Source organism: Macaca nemestrina, chromosome 4, assembly GCF_043159975.1.
Source record: "Macaca nemestrina isolate mMacNem1 chromosome 4, mMacNem.hap1, whole genome shotgun sequence".
Lineage (NCBI taxonomy): Eukaryota > Metazoa > Chordata > Mammalia > Primates > Cercopithecidae > Macaca > Macaca nemestrina.
The window spans coordinates 129,248,287-129,273,465 of NC_092128.1; the positions used below are offsets into that span (position 1 = coordinate 129,248,287).

General features: G+C 35.5%; 1 protein-coding gene across 2 annotated transcripts in view; it reads left to right on the top strand.

The window, feature by feature from the left end:
• LOC139362893 (septin-7-like) overlaps positions 1–25,179 on the top strand; it is a 50,147-nt gene that overhangs the window by 12,679 nt on the left and 12,289 nt on the right. Inside the window, exons 4-9 of one of the 2 annotated variants that reach the window (XR_011622461.1) lie at positions 2,373–2,445; positions 7,658–7,770; positions 10,535–10,627; positions 11,858–11,947; positions 19,333–19,496; positions 24,653–24,774. Coding sequence is in view for 1 of the 2 variants with exons in the window: in XM_071095246.1 (XP_070951347.1) it covers positions 2,373–2,388 (16 nt within the window). In the remaining variant the exon portion in view is untranslated. Of the gene's footprint in view, positions 1–2,372; positions 2,446–3,358; positions 6,296–7,657; positions 7,771–10,534; positions 10,628–11,857; positions 11,948–19,332; positions 19,497–24,652; positions 24,775–25,179 lie in introns of those variants that run through there. The other variant, XM_071095246.1, reaches the window with a different exon arrangement.

Genomic DNA, 25,179 nt, shown 5'->3' on the forward strand with positions numbered 1-25,179 from the left:
TAACATTTTAAAACTTCTCATCTTGGCAAAGGTCACCAGACTTAAAAGTAACATGACTTGGGTTTGTATACCAATTTTGCCACTTATTTGACGAAGTTTAACTTCAAGTTCGAAGTTAAACAAAGAAGTTTAACTTCTTTGAGGGCCGGGCGCGGTGGCTCAAGCCTGTAATCCCAGCACTTTGGGAGGCCGAGGCGGGCGGATCACAAGGTCAGGAGATCGAGACCACAGTGAAACCCCGTCTCTACTAAAAATACAAAAAAAAAATTAGCCGGGCGCGGTGGCGGGCGCCTGTAGTCCCAGCTACTCAGGAGGCTGAGGCAGGAGAATGGCGGGAACCCGGGAGGCGGAGCTTGGAGTGAGCCGAGATCGCGCCACTGCACTCCAGCCTGGGCAACAGCGTGAGACTCCGTCTCAAAAAAAAAAAAAAAAAAAAAAGAAGTTTAACTTCTTTGAACCCAGTTACTTTGCTGTAAAATGGAGATAATACCTATCATAAAATTGTTTTTCAGACATATTCTAAAATAACGTAGCTAGATAGAATTCTCATTATAGTAAGAAATTTAAAACTGTTTGCTTTAATTTTATCCATTTGTATAAATTCTATCTCAATCCTCATTTAAACCTGATATTTAGACCTTCAGTTTTTCCATAAGTCCTAAGTGAAGAAAGCATCTACGAAATTTTAGTCTGAAGTAATTATCTTAGTATTTTATAAATAATACTTTTGTTTTTGTTTGAATTCACATTGTTTTTGAGGTATTTTTCTGTCAACTCTTAAAACTCCTAAGTTCATCATGAAGTTTTTATATCATTTAAAGTGATCTCTCATTTGAAATTTAAAACTGAATATAATTGTTTTCATATTATGAAGTGCATTATTAATACACTTATTAGTGTAAATAATATGCTAATAATTTAGCTGTTTTGACAATAAATATTTTCTTTCATTTGGAAAGTTTTGAAATAAAGAATAAAGGTTTATTCAACATAATTTATATTTTTGAATCTTTATATAGAATAACTTGACATATCTTCCACTGGTAAATTCATTTTGTGTATTTGAAAATATTGATTATTATTCTTTAACAGTCATCAGTTAATTCATGTGTAGAATTGCAACTTAATTGTTTTGTTTATTTGCATTCTGTAGCTGGCAGCCTGTTATTGATTACATTGATAGTAAATTTGAGGACTACCTAAATGCGGGATCGCTAGTGAACAGAGGTCAGATGCCTGATAACAGGGTGCAGTGTTGTTCATACTTCATTGCTCCTTCAGGACATGAGGCAGTACCCTGATACTTCTGGTTCCTTTTTTGTTGTTGTTGCTTACTGTTACTTTTATGTGCATATTTTAGTAATCTTTAAATTTGTGAAGTACATATAACTATACCCATTATTAAGTACCAAATTTCATGTAGACATGTCTTAGTTGAAAAGCCTTTTTAAGTCCTGTGTAAGCTAACAGTGATTTTACTCCTTAGTTCTTCATTCATAAGGATTTTCCCTGCTTCATGGAAGTAAACAGTGCTGCCACCATGGTTTGAGGTCTCAGTGTGGCAAATTTAGCCTTCATGTTGACCACTCTGCTACTAATTGAACTACCAAATAAAGAGAAGCTACTAATTGAACTACCAAATAAAGAGAAGCAGCCATACCAGTTAGATATATTCAAAATAAATCCAAAGATGCTATTTATTATAAGTCTCATAAGAGATGGTTATGAAAAGCACTTGCGTGCCAATGTTTTCTTGTGCCGTTTCTTTCTACAAGAAATCTGTTTGACTTCTGTTTCATCATAGCTGTCATAGACATGTCATTTAGGTATCATATTGTTAGTACTAACCTTTTGTTTGTTAGAACATAAGATGTGAGTATCTAGACATTAATCTGATCTGATTGTTCTGTTTGTTATAGTTAGCCTGTACTCCTATTTTTTTGTTCTTTGTACTTCCCCTTTCATTTTGAGTATATATATGTGTCATTGACAACTGCAGATTTTTCCAATTATTCTTCCTCAATATTTTCCTTTGGGTAAGTAACTCAGCATATACAATTCAGCTACCTGATGATTGTAACTCCACCATCTCTCCACCAAAAGAACTGTAGTAGCATCAGGCTAAATAAATAGCATTAAGTTCTCTAACACATTACAGTAGAGTAAACCAATTCCTTCAGGTATACCTTTCTCTTCTGTTTTTGGCTTCTCACTCTCTCTTTTTTTTTTAAATAGATGGGTCAGTGCCCATTATCACTGTAGATGGAGAAGGGAGCTTTAATTATATACTTATATTTTTGCACTGTCAGATTGGAGTGGGGTAAAATGTTTCTTCTTTTAAGTCTAATACTCTTTTTTTTCACGTGCCCTAGGCCATTACATAACTGAAGACTCCCACCTTCAGGCAGGATTGGGTAGTACATGTTTGTAACTACTTTTGTTGAGGTAATTTCAGTTATTATTATTATTATACTTTAAGTTCTAGGGTACATGTTCACAATGTGCAGTTTATTACATATGTATACATGTGCCATGTTTGTTTGCTGCACCCATTAACTGGTCATTTACATTAGGTATTTCTCCTAATGCTATCCCTCCCCTATCCCCCCACCCCACAACAGACCCCGATGTGTGATGTTCCCCGCCCTGTGTCCAAGTGTTCTCATTGTTCAGTTCCCACCTATGAGTGAGAACATGCAGTGTCTGGTTTTCTGTCCTTGCGATAGTTTGCTCAGAATGATGGTTTCCAGCTTTATCCATTTCCCTACAAAGGACATGAGCTCATCCTTTTTTATGGCTGCGTAGTATTTCATGGTGTATATGTACCACATTTTCTTAATCCAGTCTATCATTTTACAGTGTTCTCAGTTTACCTATTTAAATCAGTAAACTGACTCTTTGACTTAAAAGGCTCAGAAAAAGTAATCTCAAAAATACAACACACTGTATAACCTTTTATGAGTATTTGTGTAGCTTCTTGAATTTATATTTTTAAATCATTCTTGTTTAACTTGTCAGGGCCTTTTCCTGAAAGCCAGCTGAGTGAAATCTTAACCTGCAGTTAAGTCAGTAAAATTTGTCAGCTTATAACCGATTTTATTTTTTTAGATCTTCTGGACTCTCTCCAAGTTTAGTAATTCTCATGAAATCACATTCCTCCCATCCCCTTGGGTAAAATTTTATTTCTTAAAATTGCATGGGAAATGAGAGCTTTTTCAAAAGAAAAAAATTTTTATATTCAAATGACATGTAATGGCTCTGTGCCATTTCTTGTCACAAGGGGTAAGATGTTTAAAATTGCTATATCTTATATATAAAAATGTACCTTTGAATAATTTCTCAGTTTAACTATTTTTAGAAATGGAGTAAAGTTTTGCCCATTGGTACACGATATTGTGGATTAAGTGAAACAACATGAGGCCTGGCGCGGTGGCTCACGCCTGTAATCCCAGCACTTTGAGAGACTGAGGTGGACGGATCACCTGAGGTGGAGAGTTCAAGACCAGCCAGACCAACATGGAGTGACCCCATGTCTACTAAAAATACAAAATTAGCTGGCCGTGGTGGTGCATGCCTATAATCCCAGCTACTAGGGAGACTGACTCAGGACAATCCCTTGAACCCGGGAGGCAGAGGTTGCAGTGAGCCGAAATCACACCATTGCACTCCAGCCTGGGCAACAAGAGTGAAACTCCATCTCAAAAAAAAAAAAAAAAAAGACACAGAATTTTATGTATGGAGTTCTAGATACCCTGCTCACTACAGACTGAAATTCCATGCAGTCTAATAAATGAATCAGAGCCTTTCCATCTTGTCTGGGCAGTCCCTAGGTTCCCTTTTTAGAGGGCTTTGTTTTTAGAGTAATTAGAAATTGGGCCAACAGTGTACTTTCAGTGCCTCCTACCTCCTTCTATCAAGTATGAACTGCATGCATGGCTAATTTATGATTTCAGCTATTATCACTTCATATGCGTTGTTCACTATTTTGTAACTGTTATTAAAGTAAAAAACTGACTTGGAACATGAATTTTAAAATGGTGTTTTATCCTTCTAGTATTGATTCCCACTTTTAGAAAAATTGGTGTCATCCAGTGAGTTTTATACAGAAGGATTTTTTCCCTTAGAAATACATACATACATAAAAAAAAATTGTCATTTTTCCCTGCAGTTGTTTATTATGCTGTAGACTTTGAGGTTAAATAGTCTTTTCTCTCTACTGTGGGTTTATCTTCTAGAAATGATAAAGGATTTTCTGTTGCTTAAAAACAAGATTTAAAAACTAAATTTGTTGATGAAAAGACCAGCCAATATAAATCTAAATGGACAGAGGAAAAGAATTCAATCAGAATGCAATATACATGTGAACTAAATATTTTCTGTTGCTGACGTTTTGTAGGCTTCTGAAATTTAATGAGATGTCTACAAGGTTTACCTTTTTTCCTAAAGTTTAATTTTTAAACTGACTTAAATATTTTTTTGACCCTTTGGTTATATTTAAGAAGTTGACTTCTCTAATTTCCTTGTCATGTTTATTTTTAAATATCTTTCTCTTTAAAAGTTGGGATATTATAATAAATATTCAGCAAGTATTGTTTTGCGTTTAAATATAAAATCTTGTTATTTGGATTTTAATACAAATGCCTTTAAGATTTTTTAAAATTTTAGGTTAACTGAACTCTGCTTTTTTGTCTCTGGATTAATAAGCAGGCTTGTATCTGACATAATAGCTTCATAAAGCAGTGACAATTTAAATTTGTTATGAGTATAAATTGAAAAATCTTAACAATTTAGAAATCTGAGATTGAATATTTCATGGCATTTATATTTTGTGTTTTATATAATGTTTAATGAAAAGAAGCAAAACTTAAATTTTTTTTCAAAGATGGATAGGTTCAGGCCAGATGCAGCAGCTTACTCCTGTAATCCCAGCACTTTGGGGATCAAGGCAGGAGGATTGCTTGAGGCCACAGACTAGGCAACATAGTGAGATCCTGTCTCTACAAAAAATAAAAAAATTAGTTGGGGCTGGGTGCAGTGGCTCACGCCTGTAATCCTAGCACTTTGGGAGGCTGAGGCAGGTGGATCACCTGAGGTCAGGAGTTCAAGACCAGCCTGGCCAACATGCTGAAACCTCGTCTCTACTAAAAATACAAAAATTAGCCAGGTGTGGTAGTGGATGCCTGTAAGCCCAGCTGCTTGGGAGGCTGAGGCAGGGGAATCGCTTGAACTCAGGAGGTGGAGGTTGCAGTGAGCCAAGATTGCACCACTCTACTAGACTGGGCAATAAGAGTGAAACTCAAAAAAAAAAAAAAATTAGTTGGGCACAGGGGTGCACTCCTCTAGTCCTAGCTATTCAGGAGTCAAAGTGGAAGAATTGGAGGCTATGGTGAGCTATGACTAAACCACTACGCTCCAGCCTGGGTGACAGAGCAAGACCCTGTCAAAAAAATAAATAAATAGAAATGGATAGATTCTTTTAGTTAACACTAGTGAGGCAAGAACACAGTTTACAGATAATATAAACAGTGTTATTCCGTCCACACACACTTTTTCATTGTGCTCTGAATGCCAGTGTCAAATTGCAAGGGATTTCAGATAAGGAGAATTAGAATAGGAGGCAACTAACTTAATTCTCCATGTTTGCTTTCTCCCCCTCACTGTCGCTGTCTTTCTGCCTGTCAGCCTTACCACCATAGTGAAGTATATATAGTAATCTTTGTTAGTAAAAAGGACTGGACTACCTTTTTAGTCTTAGGGCTCTAATCCCTCCAATGTTAACATACATGGTTCTCTTTCTTCGTTTTAAAATGTCAGTCAATTCAATTATCATTATTAGCCAATAAAATCAATAACAGAATGAGACCTTTATTTCATTTTTCTCATGTTTTTATAAAAGTTAAGGAATACCACTTTGGAATGGTAGTCCTTTGCAAAACATTTCTAGTATCTTCATTTATTCTTGTGAACATTAAATTTTAGTCCATAGTATATTCTAGATTTGAGGACTTTGGTTCTCATTTAGAATTACTAAAGGACATGAGGAAAATCACAGCAGCTTACTTTTTTTGTCAACAAATATTTGAGCACCTTCTTAAGTGTTAGGTACCATGCTAGGTGCTGAGGATACAGATGAATGAGATAAGGCCCTCACTGTAAAGGGTATTTCAGTGAGAAGATGGGAGAAACAAATAGAGATGCTCCTCAGCTTACCCATCGTAAGTTGAAGATATGTTCGGTACACCCTGCCTACTAAACATTATAGCTTAGCCTACAGTTGGGCAAAATCATCTAACATAAAGCCTATTTTGTAATAATATTTTGAATATCTCAAGTAATTTATTGAATACTATACTGAAAGTAAAACACAGAATGGTTGTATTGTTTCTATTCAATGCATATTGCTTGCACACTATGAAAAATTTGAAAAATTGTTAAGTGGAACCATAGTTAGTGAGGAACCATCTGCATGCAGGCAGGCAGTTACTGTACAACACATTAAGTATGTGACCATATAAAAATATGCCTAGTCTGGCCAGGCACGGTGGCTCAAGCCTGTAATGCCAGCACTTTGGGAGGCCGAGATGGGCGGATCACGAGGTCAGGAGATCGAGACCATCCTGGCTAACACGTTGAAACCCCGTCTCTACTAAAAAAAAATACAAAAAACTAGCCAGGCGACATGGCGGGCACCTGTAGTCCCAGCTACTCGGGAGGCTGAGGCAGGAGAATGGCGTAAACCCGGAAGGCAGAGCTTGCAGTGAGCTGAGATCCGGCCACTGCACTCCAGCCTGGGTGACAGAGCCAGACTCCGTCTCAAAAAAAAAAAAAGAAAAAAGAAATATGCCTAGTCTTAGGTTAGAGAAGGATTCCCAGTGGAAATTGGACCATAAGCCAGTGTCCTGAAGGATGAATAGGAAATTAGCCAGGCCAAGGAGAAGGAGGATGATAATGGAGGATGTTCCAGCCAAGGTGGTAGCCTGTGGCCAGATGTCAAAGTACAGTGCTTTCAAGGAATTTTAAGAAGTTCCAAAAGCTGGCACATTGGAAGTAGGAGGCAAAGGAAAGGCCAGGAATGCTAAGAGACGAGGTCAGCTGGAGAATCTATGTCTTCACAAGCCTTATAGGCCATACTAGTTAAGGCATCTGGTCTTTAATAAGATTTTTGGTCAGGGCATAACTCAATAAGATTTGGATTTAGAAAGACCACTCTGACTTCAGTATGGATGGTTTGTATTATAGTTATTCATTCCAAAGGTCTTGGTGGCCTAAAGTAATGGAAATGGAGATATACATACATACATACATACATCTATACACATACTATATATATGGGAAGAGGATTAGAGGAGGGGAGGAATCCTAGGTTTCACACTTGCATAATTGGGTAGACTGTAGTGCCATTCACTGAGATAGAAAGCTTAGAAGAGGGAAAATGAGGTTCATATGAGCTTTTGATTTTAAGGAGCCCATGGAACACCTGGGTAGCATATCCACTGGGTAAACACAAATCTGGAACTTAACAGTGAGATATGCGCTGTGTATGAAGATTTGAGAGTCAGTTGACTAACTGAAGATAATTGAAATCTAATTGGGGATGTGAAGAATCTTGTTCTCCCAAACTGATCAATTCAGTCATATCAAATATTGTGCTTTTCAGACTTAAACCATTGGATCTTGAGTTTATAAAGCATTTGCATGAAAAAGTGAGTATCATCCCACTTATTGCCAAAGCAGACACACACCAGAGGAATGCCACAGTTTGAAAAACAGGTGAGCAGGATGTGTTAACTCAGATTTCTTATACCATTCTCACAATTTGCAGTTTTTACTATTTTTAGTATAATGTGTTGCAATCCATTCCTCTTACGGCTTTACTGTGTTGTCATTTATACTGTATTAAAAATAACTCTTGAATCTTCTGCCCTAGTTTCCCCCTCAAAGCTCTTACCCACTATCATAGTATCCTCATCCTTTGTCAGTTTTTAAATATGGCTGTTTTAAGTGTTCTTTTTTTTTTTGAGACGGAATCTCACTCTGTTGCCCAGGTTGGAGTGCAGTGGCATGATCTCGGCTCACTGCAAGCTCTGCCTCCCGGGTTTACACCATTCTCCTGCCTCAGCCTGCTGAGTAGCTGGGGTTACAGGCGCCTGCCAGCACGCCTGGCTAATTTTTTGTATTTTTAGTAGAGACGGGGTTTCACCATGTTAGCCAGAATGGTTTCGATCTCCTGACCTTGTGAACCACCTGCCTGACCTCGTGTACCACCCGCCTCGGCTGGGATTACGAAGTGCTGGGATTACAGGCGTCAGCCACTGCACCCAGCCTTAAGTGTTCTTAACACCCCCACATAGACGATTTCTCTCCATACTCTTTAGAATTATTTTCTTAGAAGGAATTCCCAGGAAGAGAATTATTCTTTCAAAGGCTATGCTTGTTTTTATGGGTCTTTATCTTCCCCACTCCCCATTTTGTCATGGTGCTTTCCCAATAAAACAAATTCTTTTTATAAAGCGTACATCTGTTTCACTGTGGCTTTGCCAGCATTGTTTGTTATTTTTATTTTGAAAACTTTTTTGGAATGAAGTGGTACCTAATCATTTCTTTATCTTTTCCAGAAAGGCTGAACATTTTAAAAACAAAGTTTTTGTCCCCCCTTTTTGTAAACACCTGTTCAAATCCTGTGTCTTTTTGACCAGTAGTACTTGGTATTGCCCGTATTTATTGATATGGGTTCTTTTTATTCTAGGTATTTAGTTCTTTCTCATTTTCACAATATTTTTTCTATTTTCTCTTTTGCTGCTTATATGCTCATTTTGTTTTCAGTGTACTTTATGGGATATTTATAGTTTAAGTTATTGTTCAAACCCATGACCCTAAGATTAAGAGTCTCATGCTGTGTGTCTGAGCTAGCTAGAAGACCACTGAACTGTTTTTCTAGACTCGTGTCTAGTTGTCTGAATAATACTGAGTTATACAGTCACACATATTTCTAATGTAATTGTGTTTGGTTTATTATATATTACATTTTATGAAATGTAGGGTCAATTCTGGAACCTTTCTCTATTCCAGTAGTCTTTATTTTTGGCCAGTAGTATATTGTTTAAACCACAGCACTTTGTATAATATTTAATAATAGATGGTAATTATGTCTATTATCCATATAGTCCTGTTGTAACAAAATATTTTGTTTTTCACCTTTTTCAATATGAATTTTAGAATTCATTCATGAAACCCGTTATAAAAAGCCTGTTAAAATTTGCTTTGAAGTTATGCTAAATTCATACAAATTTTCAGAATGTTTTAGTACATTGTTTTTACTGTATCTAGTATTTTTCTGTTTTACATTGACCCATTCCCATTTTTATTTTGTAATGTGCTATTTCTAAGTTTCAAATACTATCATATAATACATTTCTCTTCTTTTATTATGTATTTCAATTTGGATTTTTACTGATAACTTAAAGGTAAAAAAGATGAATATGAAGTGACCTCTTCTTTTAAATTGGTCACATTCTGGTGGTTATACTCAAGTCATTTTAATATACAACCTCTGACTAAAACCACTGCTTTTAGAGCTAGCTACCGTTATTCATTTTTCTCTTCATCATGTATTTGTTGCCTCGTTTATTCTTTTTTTAAAAAAATATATATATGTAGGTACATACCCTAATTGTAGAAGATTTGTGGTCCTATTTTTTTTCAGTGAGAATTTTACTTCTGTTTACTTCTATCTCATATAGTAACCATGTAACACAATTTGTTCAGGGTCCTTTTATAGCTGCTGGGAAGCTTTGCCATGAAAATGGCACCAAAATATAAGTATAGGCAGGGAAGCTAGTTTTAGGTATATTAGCCATTGGTTGGTTATGGCCTCAAAGAAGGATAGGTAGTTGAAAATTATTTGGATGTCTATATTCTGTTTAGAATTTGGAGTAATTTTGGACAGGATAAATTAATTTGAACTAGGTCATTCCTGATGTTATTAATAAGTTGTCTTCTTTAGTTTTCTGCATTCTCCTTATTAATTCTTGATTTCTAGGGTGTGTTTTCTCCCTGTGTCCTTCCCTAATCTTATGCCTGTTGCTCCTCAGTTTGTGTGTATGCACATGTACATGCAAGGATTTTTCTGGTGAATGTGCAGGGAGCAGTGCTGTACTTAGTTTTACTTTACTTTTGCCAGATTCTACTAAAAATTTTAGGTGAGTTTAGCGCTATTTATCCAACTAAGTAAGATACTTGGGGATTTATATATAAGGAAGAATCTCAGTCATTGTAAAGAAATGACCTAAAGTCATAATTGTGGAAATCAGAGAAATCCCTTTCTGGAGTTTTACATCTTTTTTGGAACTCTTTTGGTATGATAACTAACCAATGATAGTACTTTGATTTTGGATTACAACTTTGCATCATTAAAAAACAGTAAAGGATCTGGAAACAAGGAGCCATATAAGAATCTAAGAAGCATGTAATAAACATAAGATGAATGTACTAATTATCTACGGTGCTCTTTTGCTGACTACTTCTTCAATTTTAGATAATGAAAGAAATCCAAGAACATAAAATTAAAATATATGAATTTTCAGAAACAGATGATGAAGAAGAAAATAAACTTGTTAAAAAGATAAAGGTAGGTTCATCCCTGTACATACACTAAAGTAATCCGAGGCCTTAGAAACATACTGCAATGTCCACAGGAAAGATAAAAATTATCAGTGTTTTAAATAGTTGGCTTACAAAATGCCTAGGGATATTTAATGTTGAATCCAATTTTATAGTTAACTTTGAAGATTGGCTAGTATATATAATAAGGAATTGTATAAACTACTGAGGTGAATAACACAATCCTTATTTCTAATTGTTTTTAATTAACTGGCTTTCATATTATGTAATTTTTTTCCCTCTTAAAAAACAAGTGATGAGAAAGGAGAGAATTCTTTCTGTTATGTTTTAACTGCCAGACAAAAATGTATTTCTTTTGTCTTTTTAAAAGCCAACCAAAATTACAGCTAGATAGGAGGAATAAGTTCTACCGTTCTGTAGCACTGTAGGTTGGCTGTAGTTAGCAGTAATTTAGTCTTATTTTCAGATAGCTAGAAGAGAGGATTATGAATGTTCCCAATACAGAAAAGTAAGTGTGAGTTGATAAATGTACTAATTACCCTATTTTGATCATTACATATTTGTATACAGGTATCAGAATACCATACTGTACCCCACAAATATGTACAATTATGTTTCAATTAAAAATAATAAAAACCAACCAAAAATTCACATCAACATAATTTTCTGTATTTTAATTTATCATGGTTTTCTAAGTACTTTGGCCCTAAAAATGGTATACTGAATAATGGCCTTATGTAGGCAAATACCTTGGAATAATGAAATGCTTATACCTCACCAGTGAAGAATTTCTGCAGTTGTATAAAATGGCCAAAGTTAGAGCTTAGCAAATATACTATTCCCTGCTTTAGGTACTGTTAAAGTTGGTTTATGATCAAGTAGGCAGGCTAGTCATTAGCCTCCCTTTTTTTCCCCAAATGCCAATATATTTTTTACCTTTTTTCCCCTAAGTATGGGACAACTTTCTGTAGTGATTTTTGGAAATAATTTGACCAGTATATGCTTGAATATTCTTAACTTTAAAGAGAAAATTTAATTTTATTTATTGTTTACCTTGGTGGTAATACCATGTGATGTCAATTTACTAAATATTTGTTAAATGGCCTATAAAAACTAATGTAGAAACTATCAAAAGTAATTTTTGGGGGGGCAATCTGTTGAGTAATGTAACTTTTTTTATTCTTGAATTTGTGAGGACTACAGAGATGTATTTGAATAAGAATACTTTGTTTTATAGGACCTCTTGCTGTGGTGGGTAGTAATACTATCATTGAAGTTAATGGCAAAAGGGTCAGAGGAAGGCAGTATCCTTGGAGTGTTGCTGAAGGTAAGGTTTTCTTCAGTGAATGACTTTCTATAAGATCTCAAAACAGTAATTAAAAATTTGTATTTATAGTAAGTAGTATAATATACATACGGTATTGATATAGTCTAGATTTCAAGGATAATACTGATTTCAGGTTCTTGTAGTCTCATTTTCCTCTTAAGTACATTCATATTTTTCAAACCTGTATCCTACTAAGTCAGGCAAGTATGTGTTAAGTCCTAAAGTTATAGTATAGGTTGAACATTCTTTTTTTTTTTTTTTTAAGATGGAGTCTTGCTCTGTTGCCCAGGCTAGAGTGCAGTGGCACGATCTCAGTTCACTGCAACCTCCGCCTCCCGAGTTCAAGCAATTCTGCCTCAGCCTCCCGAGTAGCTGGGACTACAGGTGCACACCACCATGCCTGGCTAATTTTTGTATTTTTAGTAGAGACAGGCTTTCACCATATTGGCCAGGCTGGTCTCGAACCCTCTGACCTTGTGATCTGCCTGCCTCAGCCTCCCAAAGTGCTGGGATTACAGGCGTGAGCCACTTCGCCCGGCCTAGGTTGAACGTTCTTAAAGAGAAAATTCAAAATGTGAATTGCTGCAAAATCTAAAACGTTTTGAGCACTGACATGCCACTCAAAGGAAATGCTCACTGGAGCATTTTGAATTTTGGATTTTTGGATTAAGGATGCTCAACCAGTAAGTATAACACAGATATTCCAGAATTCCAAAAACATTCAAAACACTTCTTGTCCCAAGCATTTCAAATAAGAGATACTCAACTTGCCCCACCCTGGCTGGCATCCCTGCCTCATCATTACGTCTATTTGTTTTCGTATTTGAAAACATACCTAAAATTCAGGGGTTCTTTACCTGGGGCCCCAGGTAAAGTTTGCTCCCAGGGAATCTAGTGAACCTCCTGGAATCAGACATTTTGTAGAGGACGCTAGTCACTTTTATCAGAATGTCAGATGGGTCATGGACCCTCAAGAATTATTTTAGAAATGTATAAGCCAAGTTAAAACATTTACAGTCTCCTTTCCTCAGTGCAAAAGTTGCCCTTTTTGACATCACATATTTAGAGTAAAAAAATTTCATTAGTAAGAGATCCTCTTTACTAGTTTTGTAAGGAGTTTTTTTGTTTTTTAACCTGCTCTCTTAAATTATTAAGGGTTAAGTAAGGAGTTTTAAATACCAATAAAATCTTAGTTATAACACCAAACCTCAGAAGTCCTTCCTCTTGGCAATAGGTTTATTGTATTGGTTTAATCTGATATTTAATCTTCTGTATTATAGTAAGCTGAAACCAAAATGTAGACATGATTGTTTTATGTTTGTTGCTATTATTTTTGAGCTTTGTTGTTTTTTTCTAAGAGACAAAGTCTTGCTATGTTGCCCAACTGGCCTTAAACTCCTGAGCTCAAAGTGATCCTCTCACGTCATGCTCCTCCCATATCATGTCACTATAGGCACACACCACTACCCCTGGTTTATTTTGAACAGTTCTTTAATTTTTAGGGTACTGTTTCAAGTTACTGTCCTTATTGGCAATTTTCCCAACAATGACCCCTGTACCTTGTTCCCAGCTCTCTCTGTCATGCCCAGGCAACTTTCAGTTGCTGAGCTGAGGCTTTAGAACTTATATACCCCTTAAAAATAGGCACCGGAGAAATTGATTTGCATCTCTCTTTTGTAGTTTACCCCTCTATTCCCAAGTAATATTCCTATTTGTGATAGATTCTTTAAAAATAAAAGTAAAGAACCTTAAAGTTCTTGGCTCTGTTTTTCATTTTGGTTACCTTAAGATTTTTTCTAAAGTGATTCTCCCTTCACTTACACCACTGACTTTTTAAAATGTATTATAGAATAAATATATTTTTTACCAATAATGAGAAAATACACGATTTCCCTTTTCAAAATTTCACAGTTGTTTCCAGAGAGCTCATTTATTAGGTTTACATATCTTTTTCTGAGGATTAAACTACAATAAGGCAATAATACAGTACACTTCTCTGTCATGCCCTTACATTGAGTACTGTTAGTGTTAAATCTTGAAAAAATTCATCTAAGCTGTTTTGCATTTCCCCTCCTTGTTTTTACCTCCCAAGTTTCTGTGAAATATTTTTTGAAAAGACTAGGCATAGTGGAAATACAATATTTGCGGTCTGTTTTTTTCTTACAGTTGAAAATGGTGAACATTGTGGTTTTACAATTCTAAGAAATATGTTGATAAGGTAAATGCAAGCAATGATGGAAATAGCATAAGATTTTCTTTCACTAAATAAGAGTTGGACAGATTTACTTTTATGCCTTCTGTAAATGTAGCTAATTTAAGTTTATATCTTCAGTCTAGCAATGAAGTAAGCACTACCTGTAGATGATCCTTTCTCCAAGGTTTTGAAGTCATGAGCAAAAGTTACAAAATAATTTGTGTGTCTAGGGATACATAGGAAAATTAGTCTCTTTATTTTATCATTATACTTTGTGTTGAGGTTTCATACTGAAATAACTATGGAAAGTTAAATAGAAGAGGCTCTTCTTTCTTAATGTGAAAAACTTGTGAAAACTATGTAAGGGAAGGCTAGTTTTTGAGTCAAAAGCTAGAATTTGAATGTTAAAAGGTACACAGCCTGGTAGCTGGTGAGTAGGGCACATTTTATGTACTAGAACATAGCAAACATAGCAAAACCAGTCTTCCTACGAGGTGAGGAAAAAAATCCCTAAATTGTGTCTTGCACACTTGCTGAAAAAAGAAAAGGAGAGCCTATGGGAGCAGGACATTGAGGCCATCCTAATTAGAGGACCAGGGCTGGTAAAGAGGATCTCTTACTAATGAATTAGAAAAGCAGCAGCAGAGAGGAAGTCATGAAGAAAAAGTGTAATGGGACTAGAGATGTTAGTAGGTAAGGAACAGAAAGGGCATCAAAATGATCCTCAGTGTTTTCATGTTGAGATACATTTCTTCCTTTCCCTACCTCACTCCCCATTTCCCACTTACCTCTCTTGCTTCTCTATGCCTTTACCACATACTCTCTTTAACATCCAGTTATAGATGTCTGTCTTAAGTTGATACCTATTCATTTTCATACCTCTACCCACTTTCCCAAAACATAAGAATTTCTTTAGCTGTGTAAAGAAAGATACTAACATAAATATGGATAATAATTGGAAATCATGGAATAACAAGAAGGTCATTCTCCCAAGTAAGAAGTGAGGGGGAAAATTTAAGAGAGTCAAACTGCTATCTCAAGAAATACAATAGAGATGAGAGTGAATTTTGAAATCAAAGAAATTGGCATGTAATTCATCTTTATTTTCAAAGGAGCAGGTGTTTTTGGTAGGCACTACATGATAGGGTTGATTGAACAGTTGGGGTTGCCAGGCCTCACTTAGTGGGGGAGAGCAAATGCACGAGAAGGTCATCCTCTGGGTTTTGAGAATACAACACTTCAGGCTCTATTATGAACTATTTCCTTCCTCTTCCATTCTTAAGGTGTGACTTCAAAAGAATACCTATTAATAATATAATCGGCTATGACAGTATATAAGTAGAGAATGTTTAATAAATACTAATTACCATTGCATTCCTATTGTTTTTAAATATTCTATGGTACTTGCCCAGTGCTTGACACAGTGGTATTCTATAACTTTTTCTTGTGTATTTTAAAAGTATGCAATCAAAAATTGCCTACATACCTAAAAGATCATAGAGGGGAAAGCTAGTTACTGAGCCAGAGGCTGCTTTGTTGAGATGGATTCTTGTTGTGTTGCCCAAGCTGGAGTACAGTGGTGTGATCTTGGCTAACTGCAACCTCCACCTCCTGGGTTCAATTAATTCTCATGCCTCAGCCTCCTGAGTAGCTGGGATTACAGGCATGCACCACCACACCCGGCTAATTTTTGTATTTTTAGTAGAGACAGGGTTCCACCATGTTGGCCAGGCTGGTCTCAAACTTGTGACCTCAAGTGAGCTGCCTGCCTTGGCCTCCCACAGTGCTGGGATTACAGGTGTGAGCCACCACACCGACCCAGGCCAGAGGCTAAATATTCGAAGGTTCACAGCCTGGCAGCTAGTGAGGGGCCTCCCTAGTATAAGCATTACAGAGCAAACTGACCATGCCTGCAAGAAGATTTAATACAGCAGAGCAGGAAGACTTTTATGCCTGAAAACTCTAAAGTTACATATTATTAAAAAGATGTATATTTAATTTAGCTCATGTCTTTATGACAAAGGCATCTAGTGAATATTTAATAAATATTTGAAGGAAGGAAATACCATACCAGTATTGCAGATGTCTGTAAATCCCAAGTAGTTGAAATTTTGCAGGTCAAAGGAACAGTGATTGCTTCTAAGAAAGAGGCAAGTTCAAAGAAGTGTTTGCTAATTAAGAGAACTGACTTACTCCAGGCAAACCAAGGAAGACAATGGAAAGGAGGAAAACTATACAGATATTTTTAGGGTGTGGAGATGAGTGTTTCAGAAATCAAATAGGGAAAGAAAACAAAAGGAGAACAGAAAGAGTTATGGTATCAGCAATGGGAAATGGAAGAGACAAATTCCTGAAACTGGGAAAACTGTATTGCTAATTACTAAATTATTTTGAGAATGGAGGAGTGGGTTTAATAATAAAAGGATAAAGCATATTTAATTAAATGGAAATAAAGACTTTTATAACCTGAAAAAATCAGAGTCATATAGAAGTGAAAGTGATTTTAGTGAAAGGGAAAATCATTCGTTAGCTAAAATGTTAGATGACACTAACAAAAATAGTTTAACAATTAGTAAATTCACCTTTTATTTTATACATTCATGCAAACATTTCATGTATTCTTCTTAGAACCTTTAATGATTTTTCAGTGATGCAGTGATGATATGTAATATATAATAATTAAAATTAGGCCGGGCGCAGTGGCTCACACCTGTAATCCCAGCACTTTGGGAGTCCAAGGTGGGAGAATTGCTTGAGCTCAGGAGTTCAAGACTGGCCTGAGCAACATGGCGAAACTGCATCTCTACTAAAAATACAAAAAATAGGCCGGGCGTGGTGGCTCACGCCTGTAATCCTAGCACTTTGGGAGGCCGAGGCAGGCGGATCACGAGGTCAGGAGATTGAAACCATCCTGGCTAACACGGTGAAAGCCCGTCTCTACTAAAAATACAAAAAAATTAGCTGAGCGTGGTGATGGGCGCCTGTAATCCCAGCCACTCGGGAGGCTGAGGCAGGACAATGGCGTGAACCCAGGAGGCGGAGCTTGTAGGGAGCCGAGATCAGGCCACTGCACTCCAGCCTGGGTGACAGAGCAAGACTCCGTCTCAAAAAAAAAAAAAAAAAATACAAAAAATAGTCGGACATAGTGGTGGATGCCTGTAGTCCCAGCTACTCAGGAGGCTGAGGTGGGAGGATGGTTTGAGCCTGAGAGGCCGAGGTTATAGTGAGCTGAGATCATACCACTGCACTCCATCCAGCCTGGGTGACAGCAAGACCCTGTATCCAAAAAAAAAAAAAAAAAAAAAAAACATAAACATTTTTTTGTATTGGTATTAGTGTTTGTTCTTAATTACTTTCCACTTAGAGAAACTGGTAACAATAATTTATTTCAAAAAGTGTTTATCATATCTGAGCTTCAATCTTGAGTTACCAATTTTGTTAAAATTCCTATTATCTGCTATCTGCATTGGGACACAAAAGGTAATGGCATGTTCCTTGTAAAGGGGAGCTTATAGTTGAAGAGGTATAATGTCACCTGTGACATATACTTGTGCCAAAAATGAATGACAACCAAGGAGAAAATAGTCATGGTTAGAATGCTTTTCATGTCAAGGCCCAGAAAAAGGTTTCTAAAGCAGTTGAACTCTTGGACGAGAGATTGACAAATTAGCGTGAACTGTTCAGTGTCAATCACCAGATATGCCAGGAGTAGGAAGCTGCCCAACTTGCCTGAAGTGGTGTGGTAGAGCTTTAGAAGTAACAGTTATGGCTATAAGAGAACATGAATTTATCGAGGGACAGAGTCTGGGATATGAGATTTTTTATGAGATTAACCCAGACTTAGGACTAAGGGGAGTGAACTATCAGACAATTGCATGGAAATGTCAGTATGATATGAATCAGAGTAATTGAATATCACATTTTATTCACAAAGGGGGAGATTCAAGAAACTGGATTGTGAAGTAACAGTAAAGGTTTTCTGGATGTAAGGAATGATAAAAACGGTACAACAATACACTTTTTTTTTTTAGATGAAATCTCACTCGTACCCAGAATGGAGTGCAATGCGCAATCTTGGCTCATTGCAACCTCCACCTCCTGGGTTCAAGCGACTCTCCTGCCTCAGCTTCCCAAATAGCTGGGATTACAGGTACCGACGACCACACCCAGGTGATTTTTGTATTGTTAGTAGAGATGAGGTTCCACCATGTTGGCCAGGCTGGTCTTGAACTCCTGAGCTCAGGCAATTGGCCCGCCTTGGCTTCCCAAATTGCTTGGATTACAGGCGGCATGAGCCATCACGCCCAGTCAACAATACACCCTTATGTTTGTCTCCCAGAAGGGAGTTTTAGTAAAGTGGTGAAGATTAGTGATGGCAGATATAGGAAGTTTGAGATAGAATAGATGATGACAAGAGGGAGGACTGACAATATAGAGTATTGCCACACCGTGTGTATCCAAGAACACTACATTGGTAAAGGACATCCATAGAACAGCTAAGGACATCCATAGACACATCCATTGTCATTAATGATGAACTTTTTAACTCATTTAAAGAAACACATATGCAAAGCTACTGATAATTTTGTATGTTAAAACGTTAAAAGAATCAGTGTCTTGGATTATTAAATAATGATGGCATCCCATAAGTATTGTAGATTTATCTCATGTGTATTGATTTTATATATGATAGAAATGCTGTAAGCAAAAATTTGTTTAACCAAAATAGCACATTCACCTAGACAGTTTGAAGAAACAGAAATTTACTCTAAAATTCCTTAGTTTGAAAACAGCTTGATATGTGATCTGAAATGTATTATTATGTATTAACAAAAACTCATATATTACCTTAGTAATATTGCTAAAAGGCAGTTTCTTTTAGATTTTAAGAGCTTCAGTGGTAGCTAATCTACAGTCTCTTGTCTAGTATATAAATAGATAATATAAAGATAAATACTCTTTCATAAAAGGTCATCGTTCAGTAACTGCTTTGGGGGATTTATGGGTCTGAAAATCTCTATGGAATCTAAATTAGCTTATTTTTTTATTGGTCTACTTTGACTGTAAATGAAAACAGATGAATGCCACCACCTTCCTTAACAAGAGTCTTTTGTTCATTTTAAATCTGAAATTTTTGTTTCGGTAAAATTTTGAATTTATATTAAAGCTTGTTTAGCTTTTTTCCCCCTAGCTATTAATAGAAGCAAACTCTTGCTGTTTATTTATGACGGAACACATCTAGGACTTGAAAGATGTTACTAATAATGTCCACTGTGAGAACTACAGAAGCAGAAAACTGGCAGCTGTGACTTACCATGGTGTTGATAACAACAAGAATAAAGGGCAGCTGACTAAGTAAGTATATACTTTTTTCTCCAAAAAAGGTATTACTTTTGTAGTCAATCATCATATTGTTTCATTTTCATTAAATTTCTCCTGGCTACTCAGTAGAAAATTTGGATAATGTTCTCTATGAACAACAGCATAAATTTATATTGTGTTAGGCTTTGTTAATAGTAGAAGCTTTTTTGAATGATCCATTTTGGTAGAGTTTTCACTTACAGATCATGTGGAAACAAAGGACAGACCTTAACAAAAGGAATATTTAGATGAATTTATTCTTGGTTACCTTCTCTATTCCTATTCCAGGGAGTAAATTAGCTGGAGTTTCGGTTTATTCTTTTGGTTGTTAGAGTGGTGTAAGTGACTACGAAGTGTGTAGCTTTGTCCTGTTGAGCTTATATCTCAAGCTGTGGTGGTTTCATGTTGGGGTCAAAAAAAGAGATGTGTGAAGAAGCTGATAACCATGTCTGTGCCCTACTTTTAAAAACGTTGTCATTATTGAAGATCATAATTATATGTCACTTAACAATGGGGATACATTCTGAGAAATGTGTCTTTGAACTATTTTGTCATTCTGCAGACATCATAGAGTGTACCTACACAAACCTAGATGGTAGAGCCTTCTACACACCTAGGTTATGTGGTCTAGCTATTGCTTGTAGGCTGTAAACCTATATAGCATGTCACTGTACTGAATGTTATAGACAGTGGTAACATAATATTAAGAATTTGTGTATCTAAACATAGAAAAGGTGCAGTAAAAAACAGTGTAAAAGATTAAAAATGGTATATCCGTATAGGGCACTTGGTGTGAATGGAGCTTGCGGGACTGGAAGTTGCTCTGGATGAGTCAGTGAGTGAGCGGTGAGTGGATGTGAAGGCCTAGGACAGTACTGCACACTACTGTGGACTTTATGAACACTGTACACTTAGGCTACGCTAAATTTATTTTTTAAATTTGTCTTTAACAATCGTATTTTGCTGTACCTTTTATAATAACTTAAACTTTAAGAAACTTTTTGATTCTTTTTTAGTAACACTTAGCTTAAAACACAAACACATTGAACAGATGTACAAAAATAAAGCTTTATAAGCTTTTTTCCGTTTTAAAAGTTCTTTCTTTTTTCACTTAAAACTTTTTTTGTTGTTGTAAAAACAAAAACATAAACTTACACATTAGCCTAGGCCTACTCAGGGTCAAGATAATCAAGATGCTACTGGGCAGTAGGAATTTTTCAGTTCCTATGGGCCACCATCATATATGCAGTCCGTTGTTGACTGAAATGTCATTATGCAGTGCATAGCTGTATTACAAAACCATTTTAAATGTGCCTATGTAGCTAGGTGTTATCTACCATCAGACAATAATCCTAAAGGATCAACTATATAAGTACGAAAGACAAGTTCTCAAAGTAGCCATAGTGTTTTCCATAGTGATTAACATGCCTTATAATGGAATAGAAAAATATCCCTTCTCAAATATTTAAAGTACAAGATTCTGTTTGAGGAAGCCTCAATACATGAACAAAAGGAAGGCTTTTTATCTCTTTTGAGCAAAATGTTTATTGAGCAACTTTGGCACAAAAATGTAAGGATCCATCATAGTGAATATTCATAAAATCCTAATTCACTTTAAACTCATTGTCATTAACGACAAACTTTTTTAACTCATTAAAAGAAACACATACACAAAGCTACTGATAATTTTGTATGTTAAAAGAAAATACTACCAGTACGTATTTTTTGTTAAATATATGTACTTAACAATATATTTTTTAAACATTTGTTATGTTGTAGACACAAGGAATTGTTTATTTGTTCCCATGTATCAAATATAAGGCTTTTTAAAGTAGTGCTGTTGGATGCAGGTAAGATAATTCAGGAAAAATAGTAAACTTTACAGTATCATTACGTTTTTTTCTGCATATACAAAATTCTACTGTGTGGCTACGTGAGGTAAACTATATCCCAGGTGAAAACATAAATAGTTGAATTCTACTGGAAATATATCTCTTAAAAAGAGGAATCATGACCATACTTTGCCTATGCAAATAAAAAAAGAAATGTTTGCATTACTAAAAAGCAAATTGCCCCAGGAGCTAGCATATTTTATTTTATGTTAATAAGTAGGAAAATAAACATTTTAGAAGATCAAGCCAACTGGGGAATGGCTGTAATTGGAATAGATATCTGATATGATTTGATAAATTAGATTATTACTACTTCATTGAATAACACATACTGAATCTGAAAGAAATCACTTAGAAATTTTATCTGTTGGTTGTATCTTACATTGTCTTGAAAATGTTAGCAATTTCAAAAAATATTTTTGTTAATTTTTTCTTTAAAAATCATTTACAACTTATGGTGCTTTAGCTGATGTAAGGTCCTTTTCCTCATAGCTCAATACATATCCATGAATAACTGAAAAGAAAGACTAATGTTTAGGTGAAGTAAACAGGTGTGAGTTTAGGCTTCTTTTAATGTTCTTTTGTATTGCTTTCATGCGACTGACTCTCCATAGCAATGTATTCTTTGACAGTGGTAGTGGGGAGGGGTTGAGAGTTGTAATAACTTTGGAATGGAAGGTGAACCTATTGAAAATTTATAGTTAAATTGATCTTTGGCGATGTATGCTTCACAAAATGCTAATCACACTTTAGTTTTAGAATATAAGCTAAACTCTTTAAAGATGTTAGACAGTGAATAGTAAAATACATTCACGTGCCACATAACAATGTTTCGGTCAATGACTGACTGCATATATGACAAGATCCCATAATATTATAATGTCTATACCATAGAGCCTAAGTGTGTAGTAGGTTATACTATCTAGGGTTGTGTAAATACACTCTGTGTTGTTCACGCAATGACAAATTAATTTCTCAGAATGTATCCCCATTGTTAAGCAATGCATGACTATAGATCAATTTATCTTATATTTAAATTTTCTGAGGTAGTTTTGGGCAAACTATAGAGTCTATTGAAACATGAGATAAAAATTAAAAACATATGTGTAGATGTCTGAAAATGTGCCTTTCTGTTATGTCAATAGCCCTAGAAAAATTCTATTTTAGAGGGACTTAAAACAAGAATTAGATTGTGTGGCTTAAATCTGAAGAATAGCTGAACTTGTCCAGTCAGCTATAATTTGTCTCAAGGGTAGATTTGGAGAAGTGGATGCTGTTCTTAGCAGCTATCCAGTAATTACCTGTTTCTGACAAAGAAAGTATGGAGCCATCTAAGTACTTTTTACATCCTTAGAGAATGTATCTTGCATCCCTGTATGGAGGGTAGTGGGTGGTTGAAAGCCACAGGAAGGGTAACGTCTCAAATCAAAGAAAATTCAGCAAAGGTTTGTAAAGGAAAGGGAGAAGAGTTGATCATATCCAGATTGCTGATCTCTTAAAGGAAGTGATCCCCAATAAGAGGAGGGTCATCTTGTTTTTTTGTTGTTGTTTTTGTTTTGTTTTTGCTAAACTTCCTTGAAGTTTTATCTGCCTTCTTTTTCCTTGATCTTCCTTGTACCCTTTACTTTTAAATCATATTTGATTGGTGACTCTTTTTCAGACTGAGGTTTATCATTGGTACCAATTGTGACAACAGATATCTTGCTCCAAGTTGGGGCACACCCTAGTCTCTTTTTCCCTTATGTTAATTTATTTTTCTGTTCTCTATAACCTTCTCCATCAGTCATCTTGGGAAAACTTTATAAGTAAATGACTAAAAATACAGGTTTCAAAGGCAGATCCTCAGAATTCTTGATACATGCCAAGAGTTTTCATTGATCTAAATAGAAATGAAGACAATTTTCTGAAAATTTCAAGTTGTTTCAAAAAAAATGAACTTATTCAGTTATATCTTTTACTCTTTATTCAAGTATCCTTTCATAAAATTATAATGATATGTTTGGTTTTAATACTTGTACTTGGCCAAACAAGATGTTGGCAATAATTATTACTCAAAATTTTTATTGATCTTTGAAATTATTTAAGTGAAATTCCTTTGGAAAATTTTGCACATAGTGACCTACTAATCACTGGAGCAAAAGTATGTAAATCTATTAGCTTCATGTGGTTTTTAGGAAAGACCACCACACATAATCTAAATGAAACATGATTGTCTTTTATTACATTCCAAATGTGGGTCATGTGTAGTGCAGCAAAGTAGAACTTGACTAGGTCATCCTTATGTGGTGGCTGTAATTCTCATATTGGTCACATGAAGGGGTGTGCTTACAGGAATTTTAACCTTATGAAGACAACCCTAGAAGGAGCTAAATCTTTGGGGATTCAGTTTCATATTCGGGTTATGTTGTAACTATTTTTTTTTTGCTTGTTTTACTAGGCTTTTTTCATTTCTTTGTCTGGATTTTTAATTTCGCTGATAGATTTATAAGCTTTACTACTGTATGTGTGTGGGTAAAAGTTTCCTATTAAAAAGCAGGCAGGCAATGATATAACTTAAATGGTTTTTCCAGCCATTTAATAAAAGTTTTTACTTGGAAAAAAACAGTAAATGTGAAGACAAAAAGTGATCTCCCTACATTTTCTATATTGTAAGCACAATTTTTTGTTTCAATTTTCTGAAAATTAATAAAGATGACTAGAAGTGAGGGGTTAATTTAAAAATTAAAAATTTGAAAGATTTTTACTGGTGAGAGACTTGAAAAAATTCATTTTAATTATGCATGAACATTTTTTCACAGTATTTGAGTATATTTGGTGGGATTATTTTTACAAGCCTAAAAAACTTACAGTATCTTAACTGTTAAATATTGCAGATTTCTTTTAGAAAGTACACACATTTAGCAGGTTTAGCACTTTGAACAGACTTTCAGAAGATAATTGCACAGCATATTTATTTTCATAGTTATTTAGTGTAATGATTACGAACATAATTTGGGAAATAAATTAGCTTTAGTGAATTTTACTGTAAATTTTTTAATTAGAGCACGTACCTTAATAATTTAATTGTGAAAGCTTTTAGCATGCTTCACTTTAAATGTGCTAAATCGCTAATTTTTGTTCCTTTAGATTTGATACAGTTGAAGGCATGTAAGGCAGGGGATTGTTTTTGCAAAGACATAGCAGTTTTACTATACAGGGATTTTTAATACTTAAATTTTGAATTTAAAAGTTTTTATTTTTTATTTTTTTCCCTTCCAGGTAGAGCCCTGCTCTGTCACCCAGGCTGCAGTGCAGTGGCATGATCTTGGCTCACTGCAACCTTTGCCTCCTGGGTTCAAGCAATTCTCCTGCCTCAGCCTCCCAAGTAGCTGGGATTACAGGTGTGCGCCACCACCTCTGGCTAATTTTTGTACTTTTAGTAGAGATGGGACTTCACCATGTTGTCCAGGCTGGTTTTGAACTCCTGACTCACAAGTCTGCCTGCCTTGGCCTCCCAAAGTGCTGAGATTACAGGCATTGAGCCACTGTGCCTGGCCTAAAAGAAGATTTTGAAACATCATTGCATGTTTTCTCTGCAGTCTCTTGTTTTCCCCCTGGAGTTATTTAAATAATAATTTAGGTGCCAAAATACCTGCTCCGTCCCAAGGATAAAGTAAAATAAACATTTTATAGATAAGTTATATAAGTAGGAATAGATACTTAATTATCTCAGATTTCTAATTTAATGTATTTACAATCAATTATATTGTTAAATAATATCAAGTTGCTTAAATATACATATTCAG